We start from the raw sequence: 24936 nt of genomic DNA on the forward strand, positions 1-24936 counted from the left end.
AAAAAAGGAATGAAAAAAGAAAAGAAAGTCATTGAGAGAAGAGAACCCTGAGCAGCAGTCAGAGAGATGAAGGAGGAAGCAGTCGGTCAGAAGTCAAAAAGGAGAGGATTCAGCAAAGCCTGGGAGGACTTGAGAGATGCTGGCAGGAGAGCACAGGGCCTGTACATCGGGGCCCAAGATTCAGCCCCTGGTCCTGATGCCTGTCAGAGCAGACTGGTGCCCAGATCTGCTGTTCCCATTCTCTATCTCTCATAGAAACAAATAAACTGGGGTCAGATGGTGATTAGTCCCATTGAGAACACATATGTCACTGTGCACAAGCACCTGGGTTCAAGCCTGGTCCTCAACTACAGAGGAGAAGCTTCCCAAGTGGTGAAGCAGGTCTTCAGTCATCTCTTTCCCTCTTCCTCACTACATCCCCCTCTCCTCTCAGTGTCTCTGTCCTATCAAAATGAATAAAATTAAAAATAAATAACTTGGGGTGGGTCTACCCACTCCAGTTCACCTGAATGTCAAGGATGAGGCTTTTTAAAAAAATTTTTTTAATTTACTTATTTTCCCTTTTGTTGCCCTTGTTGTTTTTTATTGTTGTTATAGTTATTGATGTCATCGTTGTTAGGACAGAGAGAAATCGAGAGAGGAGGGGGAGACAGAGGGGGAGAGAAAGATACCTGCAGACCTGCTTCACCACCTGTTAAGCAACTCCTCTGTAGGTGGGGAGCCAGAGGCTCAAACTGGGATCCTTATGCCGGTCCTTGAGCTTCATGCCATGTGCACTTAACCCACTGTGCTACTGCCTAACTCCCAAGAGTGAGGCTTTGACACCCATGTAGCCTCATCTCTTCAAGTATGAGAAGCAGCCACAGCTTTGTGGGGGTCTATTTGGTCTCCTGCCAGCCTTCAGGAGTCCAAGCTGATCCGACACGCCATTTCCTCCCTCAACAGTAATCCCCAGGCCGGGACCAGGTGGCTCTCAGCATAGCAGCATGCACACTTGTGGGGCTCTGCTCTCACTTAGACATGCAGGCAACCCCACCAGACTGCAGGCTCCAGGAGGGGGGGTGGCATTCACTTTGTCACTGGCCCCCTGCAACTAACACAAGGTTGGCACAATGCCCAGTGCATTTTCATCAAATGCTCAGCAGCAGTTCTGTGTTCCTTTTCAACTCCACAAAGTCTCCAGAAGGTCAAGAACAGGGCCTCTACTCTCTGTGGCATCCAGTGATCAGCCTGTGGCCTTCGGAGCAGCATTGTGGGGCCTCGACTTAGAGGCTGTGTCTGACCTTGAGCCTCCTTCCCTCTCACTTGGCTGTGCCAGAGTCACGTGCCTGTTTCTGCTGCCTGCAGCCCCAGGGCAGCCAGCTGAGCACGGCAAAAGACACAATGGCTGTTTCATTCATGCCCTGTCAGTGCCCCTTAAAAAGGGGTTCATCGGGGAGTCGGGCAGTAGCGTAGCAGGTTAAGCGCAGGTGGCACAAAGCACAAGGACCGGTATAAGGATCCAGGTTCGAGTCCCCGGCTCCCCATCTGCAGGGGAGTCGCTTCACAGGTGGTGAAGCAGGTCTGCAGGTGTCTATCTTTCTCTCCTCCTCTCTGTCTTCCCCTCCTCTCTCCATTTCTCTCTGTTCTATCTAACAACGATGATATCAATAACTACAACAACAATGATAAAAAAAAAAAAAAAAGCATGGGCAACAAAAGGGAAAATAAATAAATATAATTTTTTTTTTAATTTTAAAAAGGGATTCATCTGGGAGTCACTGGTGGGATGGGGAGAATGGCAGGAGGACCATGGCTGCGAGAGAAAGAGTAGGGCCTGGGTGGGTGGCAGAGGAGCCATGTCACCCTGGGATGTCACTCCACATGTTGTCACTTAGCACACACACTTCCTGGACACCCCCTTCACCTAAAAAAAGTGGATCTGGCCTTGGCTTCTACTGCAGGCTGGATGGTGCTGCTGCCAGGGTTGGGGTGGGAGGCTGAGCGGGAGGGCACTTAGAGGCAGAAACTGCTTCCCAAGTCCATGGCGGACTCCCAGAGCATCTGCCCCCTTGGTCAGACCCAGAGCCATCGTGCAGTGGCATTTCCATCAGGGTTCATCTTACTCTAACCCTGGTGACACCAGCTGACGAAGTGACTAGGACAGACAGGCCATGGGACCCTTCCTCCACTGGGCTTCTCAACCACCAAGTCGTCCTGAGCCCAGCTCTCCTCCTCCATACAATGGCACCTTCTCACCGAGGGAGATCTCCGGACGACTGATGGAGACAAGGCAAACAAAATGCTCAGTGCAGAACGAGAGTGCAGGAAATCTTCAGCATATTAGTAATAAATTGTATTTATGGCTTAGATCCACACACCATGGATACCTTCACAAAAACAGAGATTACAGGGACCCTAGAGATCTCTCCTAAGCCTTTAGTTGCAGAGATGGGAGAAGGAAAGAATCATCCTAAGAGCCCATGTAGACACAGGGCCGTGAGCCACAAGGTCCAGCTCTACCACAGGGCAAAGCCTCACACCATCCCCAGCTCCCGCGAGGGCCGTAGCAGAGCAGCCAATAACTAACACCCTTGACACTGCAGTCCTGACACTTGACTCACTGAGGCTTCAGGCCCCAAGTGTAGCCTGTCTCGAAGGCGAGCACCACGAAGGGGGGGGGGGGGTTGGCATCTGGTGGAGAGTCCTATGCACAGCGGACACTCCATATAGCCCTGGCATAAACTGACCCTAATCTCATCTGTTCTGGTTGAGTCTGATTCCTGGAATAAGACAAAATGGACCTAAAGAATTTATTATCCAAGTTCAAACTCCCGGTTCCCACCTGCAGCAAGGGAGCTCCCCAAGAGGTGAAGCAAAGCTGCAGGTGTCTCTCTTTCTCTCTCCCTATCTCCCCCTCCCCATCTCCATTTCTCTCTGTCTTTATCAAAAATAAAAGGGAGTCAGATGGTAGCACAGTGGGTTAAGTGCACATGGCGCAAAGCACAAGGACCGACATAACGATCCCGGTTCGAGCCCCCAGCTCCCCACCTGCAGGAGAGTTGCTTCACAGGCAGTGAAGCAGAAAAAAAAAAAAGTCTGCTGAAAGTGGTGAATTTATCATGAAGGCATCAAGCTCCAGCAATAAACCTTGGTGGAAAGAATATATATATATCCCAGTTTCAATGTAATATGTACAGAGGTGAAAGATGCCTGCTGGATGGCTTTCCTCCTGTGTAGGATCAAGATAATCAAAACAAATGAGCTTCAAAAAAAGGTAGCCACTGTCTCACTGTGTCTAAGACTCTGTGAAAACTCTGGTGTTGGGGTAGGGGCTTGGGGGTACAAAAACACTGGTGGTGGCGTCAAACTAGACCCCTGAAGTCATATGGTTTTAGAAAAAAACAATGTTAAATTACCAATAATAAGTGTTTTTAAAAGGTCCTCCAAGTACGGTCATGCACGGTTTCAAGAGTAGGGGTCAATTCATCACAAACGAATGTTTGCAAGCCTCAGTTAACCAGAACATTCCCCAGAAATTCCTTCTGAAAGTATGTGGAGCCAAGAGGGCATAACTGTCCCCAGACTTGGTGGGGGTTGTTTTGTTCTCCTGATTTACCAAGTGCTTGGATTACCTCCGCGACCTCCAGAAAAGCAGTCTGCAGTCTTCTCAGTAGGAATGTGAGCTCAGAAGGTGAAAGGTGAAAGGTGAGCATCTAGAACAGAGTCCTGCATGGCACACACTCCACATTACCCACCAACATGTCACACAAGTCAGCGTGAGGAGTGTGGCCAAGGAAGGAGCCCCAGACTGCGAGCCTGGAGTTCAGGGACCATGCCTGCCTGCTCCTCTCTCCTCACTGAACCTGAAACAGGTGATGAGCTGGACAGCCATGCCCCATGCAGGCCTGAGTCTCCCTCCTCAGTGCTCCCAGCATGTAGGCTGGAATCTGTGGGCAGCCTGATCCCTGCTCCTAGAAGACAGAGGTGTGACTTTATTTCCATCATGTCTTCCCAGATACAACTCCAAACCCAATCAGAATAAACTTACAGAAATGTCTGTAAGGGTAGGGGGCTGGCGGGGGTTGCAGATGGTGGCACTCCCAGTTGAGCGCACACATTACCATGCTCTAAAACCTGGGTTCCAGGCCCCGCTCCCCATGGGCAGGAAGGAAGCTTCACGTGCGGTAAAGCAGGTCTGTAAGTGTCTCTCTTTCTCTCCCACTCTCCTCTCAGGTTCTCTCTGTCTTATCAAATAAAAGAGAAGGAAAAAAAATGGCTGCCAAGAAGAGTGGATTCCTAGTGCTGGCACCAAGCCCCTGTGATAACCCTGATGGCAATAAATAAAGTGTCTATGGGAAATAAGGAGACAAGAAGGAAGAGGGAGAAGGGGAGGGAGGATGCAGCAGTCCCCCCACATTAACACTGCAGGATGCCACAAAGCTGAGTTCTAAGGCAATTCATCAGGGGCATCTACCCACCAAGCTCACGGTGGAAACACTTCAGGGGCAAGCGAAAGGAACAGGTCTCATATGCGAGATAGCACATCAGCCCCTTTCAGCCTAGGATTCTCCCTGCCAGAGCTCAAGTCCTGTGGGTCCCCGCCTGTGAGAGTGACATGGCTGTGCAGGTGGGAAATGCCACTCTTGACTGTCAGGCCCTCAGTGGTGGCAGAGCCATGCTGCTGTCCCTTCAGTTCACTTGCTCCATGTCAGCACTTTGCAGTCTCTGCAAAGAACTGATTCAGGAACACAGTCTAGCAGGAGCCTAAAGAGAAACACATATAAATGGCTCCTGGTTAAAACAGCTGAACATGAGGGATAAACAGCAGAGGGAGCCAAGAACTAAGCACTTATGAGTCAAGAATGCTGGCTTGTAACTGCTTAGTACAAATAGCTGGTCAGTGATTCCCGTTTGTCCAAAGGTCCAACGCAGAACTAACTGATCTTGGAGGCAGCAAGACCGTGTGTGTGAGAGGATGTGTCTGGTAGGCTGTGGCTCTCATCATAGCCTGTCCTCACACACAGAGCTGATGTTCGCCGTCACTGTGTCACCTCTATGACTCGGCCGGTTGCTGTGACCTTGGCTGATGAATCTCTGGACCACTCTGAGTCTGTCTTCACAGAACCATTTAGCATCTGGGGATATTCAAGATGGAGATTCTAGAAGCCTCAGTACAAAACTCAGGAACCCACAAGTCTGAGTTAAATCTAGTCTAGACCCACAAGGCCATTCTCCCACTTCCCACTTCCCCGTGCCTGAGTCCTTCAGCTGCGATAAGCACCACCTGTGCTCCTTGATGTTAACAACGAGATGGACGCCATGTCCCCTCCTCAGTGCTCCCAGCACGTGGGCTGGAATCTGTGGACAGCCTGATCCCTGCTCCTGGAAGACAGAGGCGTGACTTTATTTCTGTTGTGTCTTCTCAGTACAACTCCATGTCAAATCAGAATAAATTTATAGAAATGTCAAGGGCACCCGAGGCCCAGTGGCATAGTGCTCCATGGGCAGGGCACAGACACGGGGTCCGGAGAGCAGTCTGCCCCCTCACCACCCCTGCCTGCAGGCACACAGGATGTGAGCAAGGAACCCCACCCCGCCCTGGGGCTGTCCAGGTGGCCCAGCGGGTGCGCCCGCGCCTCAGCAGCAGTGGCAAGTGCCCGTGTGCACACGCAGGATGCCCCGGCTGTGCAAGTGCAGGAAGTTGAAGATCTCGGAGGGCATGGCGTGGAAGCCAGGGCGGGGCTTGACGTTGTCATAGTAGTGATGTGTGATGTAGAGACCCGAGGGGTTCATGGGGAAGGCCCAGAAGCCGAACAGGTGCACCTCCTCGCACAGCTCCAGTGCGGCCGTGACCAGGATAAGACCGGTGCTGATGCGCTTGGCCCGCACACCCAGGCTGAGCCAGTAGCGTGACACGTTGAGCAGGTACTGTGGGTGGAAGTAGTACACGGCCTGCGGGGACTGGAAGTCGTCCAGCACGTACTTGACTCGGATGGACACGTCAGTGTTGCGCGTGTTGTAGAAGGCAGGCAGCAGCACCGACGCGTTCTCGTACACCTGCAGCACCCGGTAGAAGGGTCGTCGCCACTTCTCCAGCTTGTGGAACCTGGGCAGGGCACACAGAGTCACAAGGTGGCTTCCCCAGTACCCTGCGAACTCTCCTCACCCCAACCTGATGCTGGGGTCCTTTCAAAAGATGCAGAAGATCACCCCGTCTTCTTTCATATTGATCATCTTAGCAGATGACTGCCCAGCCTTCCCCAGGCCAGAGTGTGTGTGTGTGTGTGTGTGTGTGTGTGTGTGTGTGTGTGTGTGTTTTAGACACTAACCCTCACCCATCTTCTGATCTGTGGGTGTGACTGTGGTGAGGAGAGTGTGTGTGCTTTAGACATAGCCCATGCCCCCTAAAGCCTCACAGACAGAGAAGCCAGGTTGGAGTAGGGGCAGGACATGAGGTTTTTGCATGACTCTCCTTCCCCAGAATTGGCTGGAGACAGATTGGGCAGGGAGCAACCTTCCTACCACACACTGGAAATTTCTCTGGACCATCTCTAGATTAAGCTAATCTAGACCACACTGCCCCAAAGAAATACAACACAGGTTAAATATGCAATTTTAAATGTTCTAGTAAGCATATCAAAATAAGTAGAAAGAAATGAGTGAAATCAATCATATGTGTGTAATCATATATATATATATGTATTAAACCTCAAAATACTATATAATCAGTACTGAAAAGACTGAGAGAGGGCCCACCCTTTTTTCCACAGCAGTAAGCCTTTGAGATCTGAGGCATGTTTTTAATCTCTTTGGCTCTGACACATTTCTGATGCCTATGTCTCTGGGAACTAATGACCATCATACTGGACAGCACAAGTTTAAAGAGAAACACTCACCTCTCTGTGATGATACTGGGGTTCACAGTGACCACGTCTGTCTTCACACCCACGTCCATGGTGTACTTCTCTGAGATGGGAGGCAGGTTACACCTGCAAAAGAGGAGTGGAGAGAGGAGGGGAGGGGAGGGAAGGGAAGGAGAGGGGAGGGGAGGGGAGGGGAGGGGAGGAGAAGGGAGGAGGAGAGGGGAGGGGAAGGGAGGGGAGCAGGGAGAGGAGAGGAGAGGAGAGGAGAGGAGAGGAGAGGAGAGGAGAGGAGAGGAGAGGAGAGGAGAGGAGAGGAGAGGAGAGGAAGATATGATTAAGCTAGAGTTTGAGGTGATGTAGTCATCCTGTATTAGCCTGGCAGGTCAAGTGGGATCACCAGGATTATTATAAGAGAAGGTGATATGGCAACAGGAGAGAGAAAGTGAGACTACAGATTCAGAATCAAAAGAAGCCAGAGAAGATGCTCCCCTGTGCTGTGAAGGGCCCGTGAGCCAAGGGGGTGCAGGTGTTCCCTGGGAGCCAGAAGAGGCAAGGAAACAGGAGCTCCCTCTAGAGGACCCAGGGAGGAACACAGCTAGTAGAAGGGGCGGGGGAGGGGCGGGGGGGCGCACGGGGACACAGCAGGCTTAGCCGGGACAATGCTCTCACCTGAAGACAAAGTCAGCACTGTCGATCTCCCTCCCGCAGCGGCTGTTCTTCAGGATGCCCCCATTGCCAACCACAGCACATTTCTTGAACTGGGAGCGGTAGTAGGGCATGTCCTGGAGGGACAGGGGCACTGGGTCAGGGGGGCACTGCCTTCCCCTGGGCTCTCGCCTCTGTGCCCACATCCACCTGGAGACAGCTTAAGAGAGCATGGAGACTCAGAGTAGAAAGGATGTGGGGGAATGTGGCAGCTAGGGAGAAAGGATAAAAAACATGCTCTTCGAAGTCAGGAGGTAGCGCAGCAGGTTAAGCGCAGGTGCCACAAAGCGCAAGGACCCGCGCAAGGATCCCGGTTCGAGCCCCCAACCCCCACCTGCAGGGGAGTCGCTTCACAGGTGGTGAAGCAGGTCTGTAGGTGTCTATCTTTCTCTCCCCCTCTCTGTCTTCCCCTCCTCTCTCCATTTCTCTGTCCTATCCAACAATGATGACATCAATAACAACAACAATAATAACTAAAACACACAACAATAAACAACAAGAGCAACAAAAGGGAATAAATAAATATATTTTTAAAATACGCTCTTGGTGGCACAGGGAAATTATGAACGAGCAGTGCTAGAAAGTCAGGTCTCCACTGTCTTTCCAATGAATGGTGGTGCTTCTGCATTCCAATAAAAAAGGAAGGGTCAGGTGGTGGTGCACTGGATTAAGTACACATAGTACAAGTGCAGGGACTGGCTTAAGGATCCTGGTTCGAGCCCCTTGCTCCCCATCTGCATGGGGGTCTCTTCACAAGTAGTGGAGCAAGTCTGCAGGTGTCTATCTTTCTCTCTTCTCTGTCTTCCCCTCCTCTCTCAATTGCTCTCTGTCCTATCCAACAACAACAATGACAAAAATGGCCACCAGGAGCAGTGGATTCATAGTGCAGGCACCGAGCCCTAACGATAACCCTGAAGGAAAAAATAGAAGGGGCCAGGTGAGTGCCTAGCTGAGCACACATGTTACAATCTGCAAGAACCAGGGTTCAAGCCCCAGTCCCCACTTGCAGGGGGAAAGCTTCATGGTCAAGCAGACCTGCCCATCTCTCTCCCTCTGTATCTCCCCCTTCACTGTTGATTTCTGCCTGTCTCTATCCAATAAATAAATAAAAATAAAAAAGATTCCACAGTTTATGGCCAATCCCACTTGCATTGTAGCCCTTGGTTTATCCAGTGTTGGTTAGTTCAGTTTCTCCATGACTTCTGGTACACATTTTTTGCAACTTAAAAAAAGTCATTTCGGCGGGTATAATGGACTAAGGTACAGTTGCAATCTTTCATCTCCCTGTGCTAGGTGTCTGCAAAACACTCTCATCCCCAACTTTGGTCTTTTCCCACCATCCTGCACCAGGACCTCAAGGCCCTCTCCACTCCCCTTTCCCAGAGTCCTTTGCTTTGGTGAAAAACACCCCACCCAGGCCGGTTTCCACACGGTGTTCTCCCTTCCTGTTCTCGTTTCTTAAGTTCCACCTATAAATGAGATCTCCCAGTATTTTTCCTGGATGGAGACAGAAAGGGGAGGGGAGAGAGAGAGGAAGAGAGAGACCACAGCACTGAGACTTCCTTCAGTGCAATGGATGCTGGGTTTGAACCTATCATGCACATGGCAAAGCAGCACACTATCCAAGTGAGCTGTTTTGCTGACTCCTACTGTACATTTTTGATATTTAATGTGGACATTGCGGGGGGTGACAACAAAGGTAGGGGCACAACCACCTGGGAACCCTTACCCTTTTCAGTTCAGGTGAGTCGCAGACTCTCTGCTCCAGAGACCTGTGAAAGGTCCTATGGGCTGGGACAGAACCAGGACCTGGCAGCAGCCAGAACAAAAGACCAGGGGGAAGGGGGCCCAAAGGCAGCCATGTCAGAACAGCAGTCAGAGTACAGGCACCCAGGGGCTCTGCAGACTGGTGATGGCACCCCGGGAGCACTGGGCGGGTGGCCACCTCATGGCACTGTGACCTTGCCACACCATGGCTGGAGTAGTCGCCTGAATCTAGGCCGGGGCACCGTGTGCACGTGGACGAAGCTGAGTGAAGAGAGCCAATCCGGCACACCCCACCCTGGACTGTAGCCCCTCCCAGGAAGTGTGGTGCCTGGGGAGGTGGGCACCTACAGGGCAAGAGCATAACCCTGGACTCCAAAGGTAGGATGGCCAAGCACCAGACTGCCCAGGGCACAGGGACTCTGCTCAGATGCAGGACTCCCCGGTGGCAAAACTGATGGAGTCTAGAGAGAACTAGGCTTTGAGTAGGGAGATGGGCAAGAAGTAGACACGTGAAGGGAGGAGGCTGGTGGACAGATAGAGATGGGTGGGTGCTGGACAGTGTGTAGGTTGGTGGGTGAGTGGAGAGAGGGGACTAGATGGATGAGTGGGTGGGTGGACAGGTAGATGGAGAGAGGGGTGGATGGATGAGTGGCTGTTGGTTGGGAAAAGGAGTATCTTATAATCTATAAAAGCTGTCTAATATTCATATTACAGTGTCTAGTCAGAATTGAAGTGTGTGCTGGAGCACAGCCACCCTGGCTTGTTTCCTGTTTCCTCTGTTTGCACGCTAGAGCGACAAAGGTGACTGTGTCTGACAGATGCCATATGGCCCAAAGAGCCCACAGCATTTTCTATCCGGCCCTTTGTAGAGCACATTTGGCAACCTTGTTCTAAATCCCGGGACCTTAGCAGTTTAGACCTCAGGCCCATCTGTCACCACCGAGCTGAGAGTCACCTACTGGCATTAATCCTTGTGAGGTGCAAGCTTACCTGCTGTCACCAACCTCACATTCTAGGCCTTGCAGACCCACCTTGCACCCCACATCTGCTGGTGCTGTTATGGGTGTGGTAAGCTGGACACATCTCTCCTTTCAACTTCTCCCTCCCAGTCCCCAAATACTAGCAACTTTGGGAAGAAGAGAAGGGAAGGAACCCCTAGGGCCCACTTCAGTAGCACCCCCCCCCCAAATCAAGGTCTCAGGCTTCCTGCAGAAAGACCTGAACACACCTGACTCGGTATCTTTACCAGCTGAACCTGCTACCCTGCTCTGGCCCTGAGCTCTTCAGGAAGTGGCTCTGCACAAGGCCCATGAGCCCTCTCCTTTGTGCACGTAGCCACCAGAAAATCAGGCTCTGGGCCTCAGAGGAGGGTTGGCCCTCAGCACAAGAGAGCACACAAGCCAGTCTGTCTGGCTTCTGGCCCTGCCCCCAGGACAGGAGTCGCTGTGAGTGTACAGCCCCCCCCCCCCAGCTTGGTTTGTTTGTTTGTTTGTTTTTCTCAGAGCCCCACCCAGCTCTGGCTAATGGTGGTGCTGGGGACTGAACCTGGAACCACAGAGCCTCAGGCAGGAGAGTATTTTACAGAACCATGATGCCATCTCCCCAGCCCCAGGTTCTTTTGTATGAAAGAGGGAAATCTATCTGGTGTAGATCTGATATTCAGATTTTCTGTTACAAGCAGCCAAATCCATTTCTTGTCCTAACCCCTACATTATATATAGACCAGGAGCCAGTGATCTTCAAAGATAATGAACACCCAAGGCCAACTCAACCTTTTTTTTTTGAGACAGAGACAAAGCAGCAGAGATAGAGAATGAGAGAGATCACAGCACCAAAGTTCCTCCAATGTGGTAGAAGCTTGACTTAAACCTGGGTCAAGTACACTCAAGTGAGCTGTTTTGTAGCCCAACTCAAACTTACAGAGCCTTGGTTTGTGTCAGTTTTAACTTCTTGCGCACACAACCTTTGCTTATATATGTTTTTGCTCATATATCTTCCTTGGAATTTGTGGTTTTTTTAACCAGCTCTGGCTATTGGTGGTGCTGGGAATCGAACCTGGGATTTCCTATGTGCAAGTTCTATAGGTTATCACTGCACGATGGCCCTGGGGCCATCCATTGGGCAGGGGACAAATGCTAATTATTCTCCTGGTTATCTTCAGGATTTCCTCTATAAGTAATGCAAGAGTCAAGGCTTTACAAGGTATTTTGAGCAAAAGTTATTCAAATAACATCCATATGGCACCAAGACAGAACCCCAGGAGCTCCAAAGGCTGTGGAGAACACAGTCAGGGAATTTGGGTGCAGGGGGCAGGGCAGAGCAGATGACATGACACTGCAGGGTCCAGGTCCAAGGCCTATGAGGAGTCAACTCCACACCCCCAGCTCCCCCTCACACAGCAGCACCTTGGGGAACATGCGGAATATCTCCTGGTTGATGTGGTAGATGCCACTGGTGTCCACCTCATACTTGAGCTTTGTGCCCAGTGGGGTATTCTTCTGGGTGGTGAAGAGGTAGGAAGGGGCATTACAGCACCTGGAAAGAGTGGACCTGTGGGTGGGAGACAGAGACAAGCTGTGACATGGGGCAGAGGCCAGACTCTGAAGGGCAGAGGGGTTATGGGATAGAAGCCCTTGGGGAAGCCAAGGACCACCATTCTTTCCCACCCCTACAGCTCTACTCCTACCTTGGCCTCTCCCTTCTACATTCCTCCTGGGCTGCCATAAGTTTCCACAAGCTGTCAGGGGCCCTGTCCCCACTGGCTGCGCTGGCCTCGGAGCCTCGGCACAGAGTTGGTACCATCCCGCCACTATCTGCCAGCTCCCTCTTTCCCAGAGTGAGAGCCCCTGGAGGGACCCCTACTCTGGGGATCCAGCATACCCTTGGTCACATGTGTATTGCTCAGCAGCTGTCTGCCAAACGTGGGAACAGCCCTCCTCCTTCAGGCTTTCTTCAAAGGGGTCAAAGCAGCCCCCCTGCTCCCGGAAGCACATGATCTCTCCAGCCCAAGTGCAAAATCCAAGGATGCACAGCTCACCCTAGAAGTTTGGGCAAGGCTCTTACCCTGGGTGATGGCATCAACACAAATGCACACTTTTGTGCCAGGCATGGCACACTCGGTAGAGTGCACATGCTATCATGTGCCAGGATCTGGGCTCAAGCCCCCCTCCCGGGGCCCCACCTGCAAGGTGAAGATTCACAAGCATTGGAGCAGGGCTGCAAGTCTCTCTCTCTCTCTCTCTCTCTCTCTCTCTCTATCTCTCTCTCTCATCCCTCCCTGTTTCTATAAAGTAAAAGAAGGGAACAAAATGGCCACTAGGAGCAGTGGGATTGTCATATAGGCATTGAGCCTCAGCAATAACCCTACTGGCAAAAAGAAGAAGAAATGTGCAGCTTCAGTTGTTCATACACTGTCTTGGGAATGGGGAGAGTCGGCAATTAGAGGGCTGGGTGGACTCTAGGTGACTTCCTATAAACCCTAGAAACTGGCTTCCAGAGAACTTTTTCAAAGTTCATTAATAATAATAATGATTATTACTACTATTATTTTTATTATATATTCACTCATGCATCTCTCAGTTTGGGTAAAACTCAAATGTCATAAGCAGGCTTAAAGAAAATATAGAAAGACTGGGGGCTATCTCAGCTGGGTAGAGCACTAATTTGCATGCCAGAGGACACAGGTTCAAATCCAGACACCTCCTATGTCAGAGGTATTCCGGACCTCTCTCCCTCCTCTCTCACACTCACTCTCCAATAAATAAATCTTCTTTAGGGGGCTGGGTGGTGGCACACCTAGTTAAACACACTTATCACCAGGCAGGCACAGGCCATTCAAACATTAACGAGAAGGGGCACATGCAGCCCTGTGTTCATGTTGCACCATTCACAACAGCCAAAGTGTGCAAACAGCCTAGATGCCCATCATCAGATGACTGGATAAAGAAGTTATGGGATGTATATTCCATGGAATACTACTCTACAATCAGAAAATATGATATTGTGTCCTTTGGGATAAAATGGATGCAACTAGAGGTGATCATGTTTATCAAAATAAGTAAAGAGATAAAGACAACTATTCGGTGGTTTCATTCAGATGTGGAATCTAGAGATCTGATTTACATGAACTTGCCAAAAAAGAAAAAAAAATCCAAACAAAACAGATGCAAGCAAACTGTTTATAAGACTTGTGAGAGAGATCACTTTCTCTCCTCTCCTCTCCTCTCCCGGATCAACTAGGAATACTAAAGGAGACCACCTGGAACTGAGACAAGACAGGACTAGAAATGACCACAGGAACCCACTAAATCACCAGTGAGTACAAACACATGTGGCTGGTGACAGAGAGGAGGAGCCTAAGGAGAGATTAAGTGACTGCTAACAGTCCAGCAGTTTATCATTTGAGACACCACCTCCCGTCTGCTCCACCAACAAGGGGACAGCTGAAGGGAGGAGAGGACTCCCCAGAGACTCACCAAGTGCAACACTGAGTCTCCATTGCTACTACCCTCAGAATCTGGAGCAGCAACAGGGAGGGACACCAGGGGACTGAGATCTAACCAGGAAACTCAGGAGAAGCCCTATACCTCGGTGGCATAGCTGAGGGGCTGTGAAAGTCTCTTTGCATAACCATTGGATTATCTCTGCCACACCCTGCTTTATCTCTTGGTCAGGAGTCAGTGATTAAGCTAAGAAGCCTGCTGATAGTTTAAAAGCCCTCAGGCTCCCATAGCCTACAGGGAAGAAAAAAAAAGACGCTTTTAAACCACTGAGCTCCAATTCAGGGATTAAAATACTATTGAAACAACTGTTAACTTCCACCACTTTGAACCCTTTAATTAACTTACTTAGACACAAGTCATTCCAAGCAATAGCAATCAGTAATTTGAAAAGTACTGATAAAGGGAACTCATAACATAATATATAAAATGGTTAAAACAACAAGAAGAAATATTGGAGAATTGAACCAGGACAAGAGTCCAGCTAAAAGTCCTCCAGAGGGTGAAGCACAAAATAACAAGTTCAACATCCAAACATTAGCTAGGGAAATAATAACAGGAGTAAGTAAAGAATTTGAAAAAATTGTAATCAGAAATATAGGAACAACAAATGAGACTATGGAAGAAAATACTAATTATCTCATGGTTATTAGAGAGCTGAAAGCTGAAATCGCTGAGCTAAGAACGCAACTAGCTGAACAAGCTAAAACAGTATCAGAACAGGGAAACAAAACAGATGAACTCCAGAAAATAGTAGAGGGCAGAGAGAATAGAATCAATGAGGCTGAAAACAGAATTAGCAAGATCGAGGATGAATTAGAGACAACTAAAAAAGAAGTAAGAGATCTCAAAAAGAGATTAAGAGATACTGAAAACAACAACAGAGTCCTATGGGATGACTTCAAAAGAAACAATATACGCATTATTGGCTTACCAGAGGAAGAAAGAGAAGGAGAGGAAGAAAGCATTTTCCAGGCCATAATAGATGAAAACTTCTCTAATCTAGACAACATCAAAGACATAAAGATTCAAGAAGCCCAGAGGGTCCCAAACAGAATTAACCCAGACCTAAAGACACCAAGACATGTCATACTTAGAATGGAAAGGAATAAGGATAAAGAAAGGATCCTGAAGGCTGCAAGAGAAAAACAAAGAGTCACCTACAAAGGAAAACCCATAAGATTAGCAGCATACTTCTCCATACAAACACTACAGGCCAGAAGAGAATGGCAAGATATCTATCGAGTGCTCAATGAGAAAGGCTTTCAACCAAGAATACTATATCCTGCTAGACTGTCATTCAGAGTAGATGGAGGCATCAAAACCTTCGCAGACAAGCAACAGTTGAAGGAATCAACTATCACCAAGCCTGCCCTAAAAGAAGTTCTGAAAGGTCTCCTATAAACAATTAGACCACCACAAATAGGACACATATCAAAACACTCTAAAACTCTACAAGAATGGCATTAAAATATCTTCAATCTTTGATATCAATAAATGTCAATTGCCTGAATTCACCTATTAAAAGACACAGAGTAGAAAGATGGATCAGAAAACACAACCCAACAATATGCTGTCTACAGGAAACCCACCTAACTCAACAAGACAAACACAAACTTAAAGTGAAAAGATGGAAAACTATCATACAAGCCAATGACCCACAAAAAAGGGCAGAAACAGCTATTCTCATATCTGATATGATAGACTTTAAAATAGATAAGATTAAAAAAGATAGGAATGGACACTACTTAATGCTCAGAGGATCAGTCAATCAAGAGGACTTAACAATTAATAACATCTGTGCTCGCTTCAGCAGCATATATACTAAAATTGGAATGATACAGAGAAGATTAGCATGGCCCCTGCACAAGGATGACACGCAAATTTGTGAAGCGGTCCATATTTTTGGGGAAGCAATTACAGAAGCCAGACCTTCTACCTTCTGCAACCCACAATGACCCTGGGTCCATGCTCCCAGAGGGATAGAGAATGGGAAAGCTATCAGGGGAGGGGGTGGGAAATGGAAATTGGGTGGTGGGAATTGTGTGGAATTGTACCCCTCCTACTCTATGGTTTTGTTAATTAATCCTTTCTTAAATAAAAAAATAAATTTTTAAAAAATGTTTAAAAAAAACAATTATTAACATCTATGCACCCAATGAGAAGCCATCTAAATACATCAAACTTCTACTGAAAGAGCTACAGCAATATATTAACAGAAACACAATTATAGTAGGGGACTTCAACACCCCACTCTCTCAACTTGACAGATCATCCAGGCAGAAAATCAATAAAGACATAAGGGAGCTAAATGAAGAGATAGATAAACTGGAACTATTGGACATTTTCAGAGTCATTCATCCCAAGAAACTTGAATACACATTTTACTCAAATCTACATGGGTCATTCTCAAAGATAGACCATATATTAGGCCACAAAGACAGCAGCAACCAATTCAAGAGCATCAAAATCATCCCAAGCATCTTCTCAGACCACAGTGGAATTAAACTAACACTTAACAATCAACAAAAGCTTCCCAAAATGTGGAAGCTCAACAATACACTTCTTAACAACTTCTGGGTCAAAGAGGAAATAAAGGAAGAAATCAAAAGGTTTCAAGACATCAATGAAAATGAAGACACAAGCTATCAAAATATTTGGGACACAGCTAAAGCAGTCCTAAGAGGGAAGTTCATAGCTATACAAGCACACATTAGGAAACAAAAAAAAGCACAAATAAACAGCTTGATTGCACATCTTAAAGACCTAGAAGAAGAACAACAAAGGAACCCTAAAGCAACCAGAAGGACAGAAATCACTAAAATTAGGGCAGAAATAAATAACATTGAGAATAAGAAAACCATATAAAAGATCAATGAAAGTAAATGTTGGTTCTTCGAAAGAGTAAACAAAATCGACAAACATTTAACAGACTCACAAAAAAGGGAGAAGACACAAATAAATCGGATACTAAATGAAAGAGGAGATATCACAACAGACACCGCAGAAATTCAACATATCATGCGAGGATTCTATGAACAACTATATGCCACCAAGCTAGAGAACCTGGAAGTAATGGACGATTTCCTAGATACCTACCAACTTCCAAAACTAAGTAAAGAGGAAGTGGATAATATGAACAGGCCCATCACAGCTAATGAAATTGAAACAAAAACCTGCCCAAAAATAAAAGTCCTGGACCAGATGGTTTTACAAATGAATTCTACAAAACCTTCAAAGAGGAACTAATACCTCTACTTTTAAAAGTCTTCCAGAAGATTGAAGACACTGGAATACTCCCTGCCAGCTTCTATGAAGTCAACATCACTCTGATACCAAAAGCAGACAGGGACACAACCGATAAAGAAAACCACAGACCAATATCTCTGAGGAACATAGATGCGAAAATATTGAACAAAATTCTAGCCAACCGGATACAGCAGTATATCAAAAAGATTGTTCATCATGACCAAGTGGGGTTTATCCCAGGCATGCAAGGTTGGTTTAATATACATAAATCAATCAATGTGATCCACCACATCAACAAAAGCAAGACCAAAAACCACATGGTCATATCAAGAGATGCAGAGAAAGCCTTTGACAAAATACAACATCCCTTTATGATCAAAACACTACAAAAAATGGGAATAGATGGAAAATTCCTGAAGATAGTGGAGTCTATATATAGCAAACCTACAGCCAACATCATACTCAATGGTGAAAAACTGGAAGCATTTCCCCTCAGATCAAGTACTAGACAGGGCTGCCCACTCTCACCATTACTATTCAACATAGTGTTGGAAGTTCTTGCCATAGCAATCAAGCAGGAGCAAGGAATTAAAGGCATACCGATTGGAAGAGAAGAAGTCAAACTCTCCTTATTTGCAGATGACATGATAGTATACATGGAAAAACCTAAGGAATCCAGCAAGAAGCTTTTGGAAATCATCAGGCAATACAATAAGGTGTCAGGCTATAAAATTAACATTCAAAAGTCAGTGCCATTCCTCTATGCAAACACTAAGTTAGAAGAAATTGAAATCCAGAAATCAGTTCCTTTTACTATAGCAACAAAAACAATAAAATATCTAGGAGTAAACCTAACCAAAGAAGTGAAAGACTTGTATACTGAAAATTATGAGTCACTACTCAAAGAAATTGAAAAAGACGGGGAGTCGGGCTGTAGCGCAGCGGGTTAAGCGCAGGTGGCGCAAAGCACAAGGACTGGCATAAGGATCCCGGTTCGAACCCCGCCTCCCCACCTGCAGGGGAGTCACTTCACAGGCAGTGAAGCAGGTCTGTAGGTGTCTATCTTTCTCTCCCCCTCTCTGTCTTCCCCTCCACTCTCTGTTTCTCTCTGTCCTATCCAACAACAACGACAACAGCAATAATAACTACAACAATAAAACAACAAGGGCAACAAAAGGGAATAAATAAATAAAATAAAATATTTTTAAAAATTTTAAAAAAAAAGAAATTGAAAAAGACACAAAGAAGTGGAAAGATATTCCATGTTCATGGGTTGGAAGAACTAACATCACCAAAATGAATATATTACCCAGAGCCATCTACAAATTTAATGCTATCCCCATCAAGATCCCAACCACATTTTTTAGGAGAATAGAACAAATGCTACAAATGTTTATCTGGAAACAGAAAAGACCTAGAATTGCCAAAAAAATCTTGACAAAAAAGAACAGAACTGGAGGCATCACACTCCCAGATTTCAAACTGTATTATAGGGCCATTGTCATCAAAACTGCTTGGTACTGGAACATGAATAGACACATTGACCTGTGGAATAGAATTGACAGCCCAGAAATGAAGCCCCACACCTATGGACATCTAATCTTTGACAAAGGGGCCCAGACTATTACATGGGGAAAGCAGAGTCTCTTCAACAAATGGTGCTGGAAACAATGGGTTGAAACATGCAGAAGAATGAAACTGAATCACTGTATTTCACCAAATACAAAAGTAAATTCCAAGTGGATTAAGGACTTGGATGTTAGACCACAAACTATCAGATACTTAGAGGAAAATATTGGCAGAACTCTTTTCCGCATAAATTTTAAAGACATTTTCAATGAAACGAATCCAATTACAAAGAAGACTAAGGCAAGTATAAACCTATGGGACTACATCAAATTAAAAAGCTTCTTCACAGCAAAAGAAACCACTACCCAAACCAAGAGACCCCTCACAGAATGGGAGAAGATCTTTACATGCCATACATCAGACAAGAGGCTAATAACCAACATATATAAAGAGCTTGCCAGACTCAACAACAAGACAACAAATAACCCCATCCAAAAATGGGGGGAGGACTTGGACAGAATATTCACCACAGAAGAGATCCAAAAGGCCGAGAAACATATGAAAAAATGCTCCAAGTCTCTGATTGTCAGAGAAATGCAAATCAAGACAACAATGAGTTATCACTTCACTCCTGTGAGAATGTCATACATCAGAAAAGATAACAACAGCAAATGCTGGAGAGGGTGTGGGGTCAAAGGAACCCTCCTACACTGCTGGTGGGAATGTCAATTGGTCCAGCCTCTGTGGAGAACAGTCTGGAGAACTCTCAGAAGGCTAGAAATGGACCTACCCTATGACCCTGCAATTCCTCTCCTGGGGATATATCCTAAGGAACCCAACACATCCATCCAAAAAGATCTGTGTACACATATGTTCTTGGCAGCACAATTTGTAATAGCCAAAACCTGGAAGCAACCCAGGTGTCCAACAACAGATGAGTGGCTGAGCAAATTGTGGTATATATACACAATGGAATACTACTCAGCTGTAAAAAATGGTGACTTCACCATTTTCAGCCAATCTTGGATGGACCTTGAAAAAATCATGTTGAGTGAAATAAGTCAGAAACAGAAGGATGAATATGGGATGATCTCACTCTCAGGCAGAAGTTGAAAAACAAGAGCAGAAAAGAAAACATTAGTAGAACCCAAAATGGAATTGGCATATCACACCAAAGTAAAAGACTCTGGGGTGGGTGGGTGGGGAGAATACAGGTCCATGAAGGATGATAAATGACATAGTGGGGGTTGTATTGTTAAATGGGAAACTGGGGAATGTTATGCATGTATAAACTATTGTATTTACTGTTGAATGTAAAACATTAATTCCCCAATAAAGAAATTTTTAAAAAAGAGTTTAATAACCAAAATATATAAAACCTTGCCAAACTCAACAACAAGAAGACAAATGACCCCATCCAAAAATGGGGAGAGGACATAGACAGAATATTCACCCCCAATGAGATCCAAAAGGCTGAGAAACACATGAAAAAATGCTTCAAGACTTTGATTGTCAAAGAAATGCAAATAAAGACAACAATGAGATACCACTTCAGTCCTGTGAGAATGTCAGACATCAGAAAAGGCAACAGCAGCAAATGCTGGAGAGGGTGTGGGGTCAAAGGAATCCTCCTGCACTGCTGATGGGAATGCAAATTGGTCCAACCTCTGTGCAGAGCAGTCTGGAGAACTCTCAGAAGGCTAGAAATGGACCTATCTTATGATCCTGCAATTCCTCTCCTGGGGATGTATCCTAAGGAACCCAACAAACCCATCCAAAAAGATCTGTGAACACATATTTCTTAGCAGCACAATTTGTAATAGCCAAAACCTGGAGGCAACCCAGGTGTCCAACAACAGATGAGTGGCTGAGCAAGTTGTGGTATATATACACAATGGAATACTACTCAGCTATAAAAAATGGTGACTTCACCGTTTTCAGCCCATCTTGGATGGAGCTTGAAAAATTCATGTTAAGTGAAATTAGTCAGAAACAGAAGTCAGATCTCACTCTCAGGCAGAAGTTGATAAACAAGATTAGAAGAGAAAACACAAGTAGAACCTGAACTGGAGTTGGTGTAATGCACCAAAGTAAAAGACTCTGGGGTTGGGGGGAGTACAGGTCCTGGAAAAGGATGACAGAGGACCTAGTGGGGGTTGTATTATTGTGTGGAAAACTGAGAAATGTTGTGCATGTACAAACTATTGTATTTACTGTAAACTGTATAACATTAATCCCCCAATGAAGAAGTTTTAAAAAAAAGAATAAGGAAGTTTCCAATGGAGGAGATGGGACATGGAACTCTGGTGGTGGGGAGTATATAGAATTACACACCTGTTACGTTACAGTCTTGTTAGTCATTATTAAATCACTAATAAAATAAAAAGTTAACTGAAAAAAAAAGACTTGTGAGAACTCTGGTGGTTCTCTTTGGGAGGTGGGAGGGTGGGAATATGGAACTCTGGCGCTGGGTGTGCTGTGGAACTGTAATCTTACAATCTTGTTAGCAACTATTAATAACAAATAAAAATTATAAAATAAAAACCAGGCTGGAGAAATCCCCAATCTCCCAGTTGCAAGGACAAGGGATAAGAAGCAGCAGGTCAGCAAGGTGCCCACTCCAGCCTGTGTGCTGACCCTCGGCTTCCTCTCTGCCCAGGTCCCAAAGGCCGAGCAAGGTCAGTTTCCTGGAAGATGCCCCAGGGACTGCATCCTACAGAACAGGACAGTCTGGAGGAGCTGAGGGAGGCAGAGGAATTATATATGCAGGAAGCTGGGAGGACAGAGGCTCAGATACTTGAAGTGGTTGGCTTCCGAGATGTTCATGGCCCATTTGCACATCTGTAGGCTCCTCCACCTGTCAAAGAGCTCCGACTGCTTCACCCTGTGAAGAGACAAAAAGTGCCATAGGGCTCAGTTGGACAGAGCTCGGTCAGCCCCGTGCAGACCCCATGCTGCCCACCCCCCACACAAACCCTGGGCCGGTCCTTGTGCTAACTGTATTTTCTGTATTTCTGATGCTGGGTCCCCTGTGGCCTTGCTCTCTCCTAGAAGCAGCAAAACAACCAATCTAGAACCCAAACCTTCAATCACCTGCTTTATCAATAAGCCATCAGCCCCCTGCCCTAATCATTCCAGCATCAGGTATCAGACAACATGAGCGGGGTGCTTGGGGAAATCTAGGCCCCAATGTCAGTAGCAATTATTCCACCTGGCCAGTCCTAAGCCTGGATGCCCTTCCTGGTCCACTCTTTCCCATGAAAACCACCCCAAAGGCTCTCATGCTATTCCTTCATCTTGCCTGCTGCCTGGCCAGCCCTGGTGCTCCCAGCTCCCACCCCATCACCCTGAGTGACCTCCTGGGAGCTGCAAGCCATGAGAACTTTCTCCTTCAAGCTGGGGGGAAGGGAGTATCATAGCATTTTAAGCAATAGACTTCAGACCTGAGGTCCCAAGTTCAAGCTTTAGCACAACATAAGCCAGAGCTGAGTAGTGTTCTCATTAAAAGAATAAGACAGGGGCCAGGTGGTAGTACATTTGATTAAGTGAATACCTACAGTGTACAAGGACCCAAGTTCAAGCCCCTGGTCCCCACTTGCAGGGGGAAAGCTTTATGAGTGGTGAAACTGGGCTGCTGGTATCTGTCTCTTTCCTTCTCTATTTCTGTCTCTATTCAATAATAAATAAAAATATTTAGAAAAAGATAATAAAACAACAGGGTGGAAGGTAGATAACATAATGGTTATTCAAAGAAATTCATGCCTGAGGTTCCAAAGTCCCAGGTTCAACCCCCCATACCAACATCAGCCAGAGCAGTGCTCTGGTTTTAAAAAAAAAAGGAATGAATGAATGAAATAAATAAAAGAATAAAATAACAGGAGGGCTGGGGAGACAGCATAATGGTTACGCAAAAGGCTTCCATGCCTGAGGTTTGGTCCCAGGGTTAATCCTCATCATCACCATAAGCCAGAGCTGACTAATATTCTGGTCTTTATCACGCTATCTCTCATTCATTAAAAATAAATAATAGAGGTCAGGTGGGACGTACAGTTAAGTGCATATGTTACAATGTGTAAGGACTCAGTTTCAAGTCCCCTGTCCCACCTGCAGGGAGGAAGCTTTGTGAGTGGTGACATAGTGCTACCGGTGTCTCTCTCTCCTTATTTCCCACTTCCTTCTCAATATCTCTGTCTCTAGCCAATAAATACATAAAATATTTAAAATTAAAATCTTTAAAAGTAAATAATAAAATAAATATGAAGAGACAAAGAAAAGCCTCTTTAAAATAGAATAAGAAACAACAAAAGGAATTTTTTCTTTCATGCTAGTCACTTCCATGTCAATGTGTCTGACCATAACTGATTAAAAGAAATCTAAATCCTGGGTGCATTTTAAAATGTTCTCCTCAAATGCTCACCCCCACAGGCTGGCCCAGTTCTCCCAGGAACATCCGTAGCAGCTGTCAGGATGCTCCCTGACACAGCTCTTAACACACAGTGGGACTCACTGAGAGGACACGTCTTTCCCTTGCTCCTGTCTCCAGGGCTGATCACAGTCCCCAGAAGGTAGAAAGCGGGACATGAACTGCACTGATCTGGGCTGAACCATCACCTGCAGGACCCTGTAGGCCGGTTTCTCACCAGCTCAGCCTGTGATATTACATACCACTTTATGGAGAGAGAGTATTTGGATCCCAAAAGACTCTCTCCCTTATCTGGAGCCCACAAAGCATGGTCAAGTCATACACTGACATGAACTTATATATAAGTTGGTCTACTTAAATTGCTTCACTATGTCTCCCTACCTTCTAGAGCAGCATTTAACAGAATGAAGGGACTCAGTAAATATCATGAAAGAGAAGATGAACAATTCTCCAGAGCCCTGACCTACTAGGGAAAGAGAGAGATGCTTGGGAGTCGGGCAGTAGTGCAGCCGGCTAAGTACGTGTGGCTCAAAACACAAGGACCAGCATAAGGATCCCGGTTTCCAGCCCCCGGCTCCACACCTGCAGGGGAGTCGCTTCACAAGTGGTGAAGCAGGTCTGCCGGTGTCTATCTTCCTCTCCCCCTCTCTGTCTTCCCCTCCTTGCTCCATTTCTCTCTGTCCTATCCAACAACGACAACATCAATAAGAACAATAATAACTACAACAATAAAAAAACAACAAAGGCAACTAAAGGGAATAAATAAATGTTTTTTAAAAAGAAAGAGACATGCTTAGGGTATGGATCCACCTGCTAATGTCCATGTCCAGGGGAGAAGCAATTACAGAAGCCAGAACTCCCACCTTCTGCTAGGGGAAGATGATCAGAGGGCTATGAATCCCAGTTTCACTGAGGCCTGGAATGTTTGTCACCAGAGACTTTTGTTTTTATACCATCACTGAAAGGGAAGAGAATCTGGAAAACTCCAGAGGAAGTCAGGGGCTGTTTCTCTTATCTAAGAGGGAAGAGGAAAAAAGAAGGAAAGCCAGAAGTAGCAATCCGTACAGGTATTATTTAGAAAGGAAGTGAAAACAGGGATATAGAAGTGCATTAAAATGGGCAAAAACAATAATAATGATGATTATTACTGCAGCCCAGAGCTGTGACCTGGAGGGAACAACGGCCATTTGTGCCGGATGGGGGTGAGGGCACAGAGCTCTCGTGGTAGAATAATGTGGGATTATACTTTTATCTTATAATTTTGTAAATCACTAATAAAAATAAAAGAGTAGACAAACCAAAACAGGGGCACAGATGGTCAAGACATTCTTCCCTACATTCTATCCAAGTCCTTCCTGCTTTCATCTAATTTTCAGTTAAGAGGGTGAGTCTCCTGTCTGGAGCTCAGCTTCTCAAGTCCCAGTGGGACTGTGGCCTGGCAAACACAGTGGGGTTGAGAAGCATGAAAGGACTCCCTCAGCAGGGCTCTGCTGCTCTCTGGGTCAGGGACGGCATCAAAGCCTACTTGGTCCACTTGGGTGCACAGCAGAAAAGTGTGCTTCTGCAAACAGGAAGGAGATAGCTTTTGCTGAAGACTGGGATGTGTTCACCTGTCCTCTGAACTCTGTTCTCTAATACTCTCCGTCACTCACCTACTCTGGTCAGACTAGCTCCAGCAGGACAGCAGGTGGCAGACAGCACTTGAAGGGTCTCTGCCCACATGGTGAACTGTCAAGAATATCAGGACCTAGACTCCTCTCAATCTTCCAACAGGCAGCCCAGTAACAAGAAAAGTCACAGGAGTCGAGCAGCAGTGCAGTGGGTTAAGCACAGGTGGCGCAAAGCACAAGGACCAGTGTAAGGGTCCCACTTTGAGCTC

General features: G+C 46.5%; 1 protein-coding gene and 1 non-coding gene across 5 annotated transcripts in view; one reads left to right on the forward strand and one right to left on the reverse strand.

Moving 5' to 3' along the window:
* Nucleotides 1–2302: 2302 nt before the first annotated feature.
* The window catches only part of ST8SIA5 (ST8 alpha-N-acetyl-neuraminide alpha-2,8-sialyltransferase 5), a 72450-nt gene continuing 49816 nt past the window's right edge, over nucleotides 2303–24936 (reverse strand). For 3 of the 4 annotated variants that reach the window (XM_007515940.3, XM_060173828.1, XM_016185106.2), the window contains 5 exons: nucleotides 21432–21518; nucleotides 11723–11867; nucleotides 7515–7627; nucleotides 6879–6971; nucleotides 2303–6088 (listed from right to left, as the gene is read on the reverse strand). In XM_007515940.3, coding sequence (XP_007516002.1) covers nucleotides 5620–6088; nucleotides 6879–6971; nucleotides 7515–7627; nucleotides 11723–11867; nucleotides 21432–21518 — 907 coding nt within the window. In that variant the 3' untranslated portion in view covers nucleotides 2303–5619. The remainder of the gene's footprint in view (nucleotides 6089–6878; nucleotides 6972–7514; nucleotides 7628–11722; nucleotides 11868–21431; nucleotides 21519–24936) is intronic. The other variant, XM_060173827.1, reaches the window with a different exon arrangement.
* On the forward strand, nucleotides 15617–15723 carry LOC132533205 (U6 spliceosomal RNA). Its single transcript, XR_009545112.1, has one exon. It is a non-coding gene; the product is annotated as a U6 spliceosomal RNA (small nuclear RNA).

Source organism: Erinaceus europaeus, chromosome 15 (genome assembly GCF_950295315.1).
Source record: "Erinaceus europaeus chromosome 15, mEriEur2.1, whole genome shotgun sequence".
In the NCBI taxonomy this organism is placed as follows: domain Eukaryota; kingdom Metazoa; phylum Chordata; class Mammalia; order Eulipotyphla; family Erinaceidae; genus Erinaceus; species Erinaceus europaeus.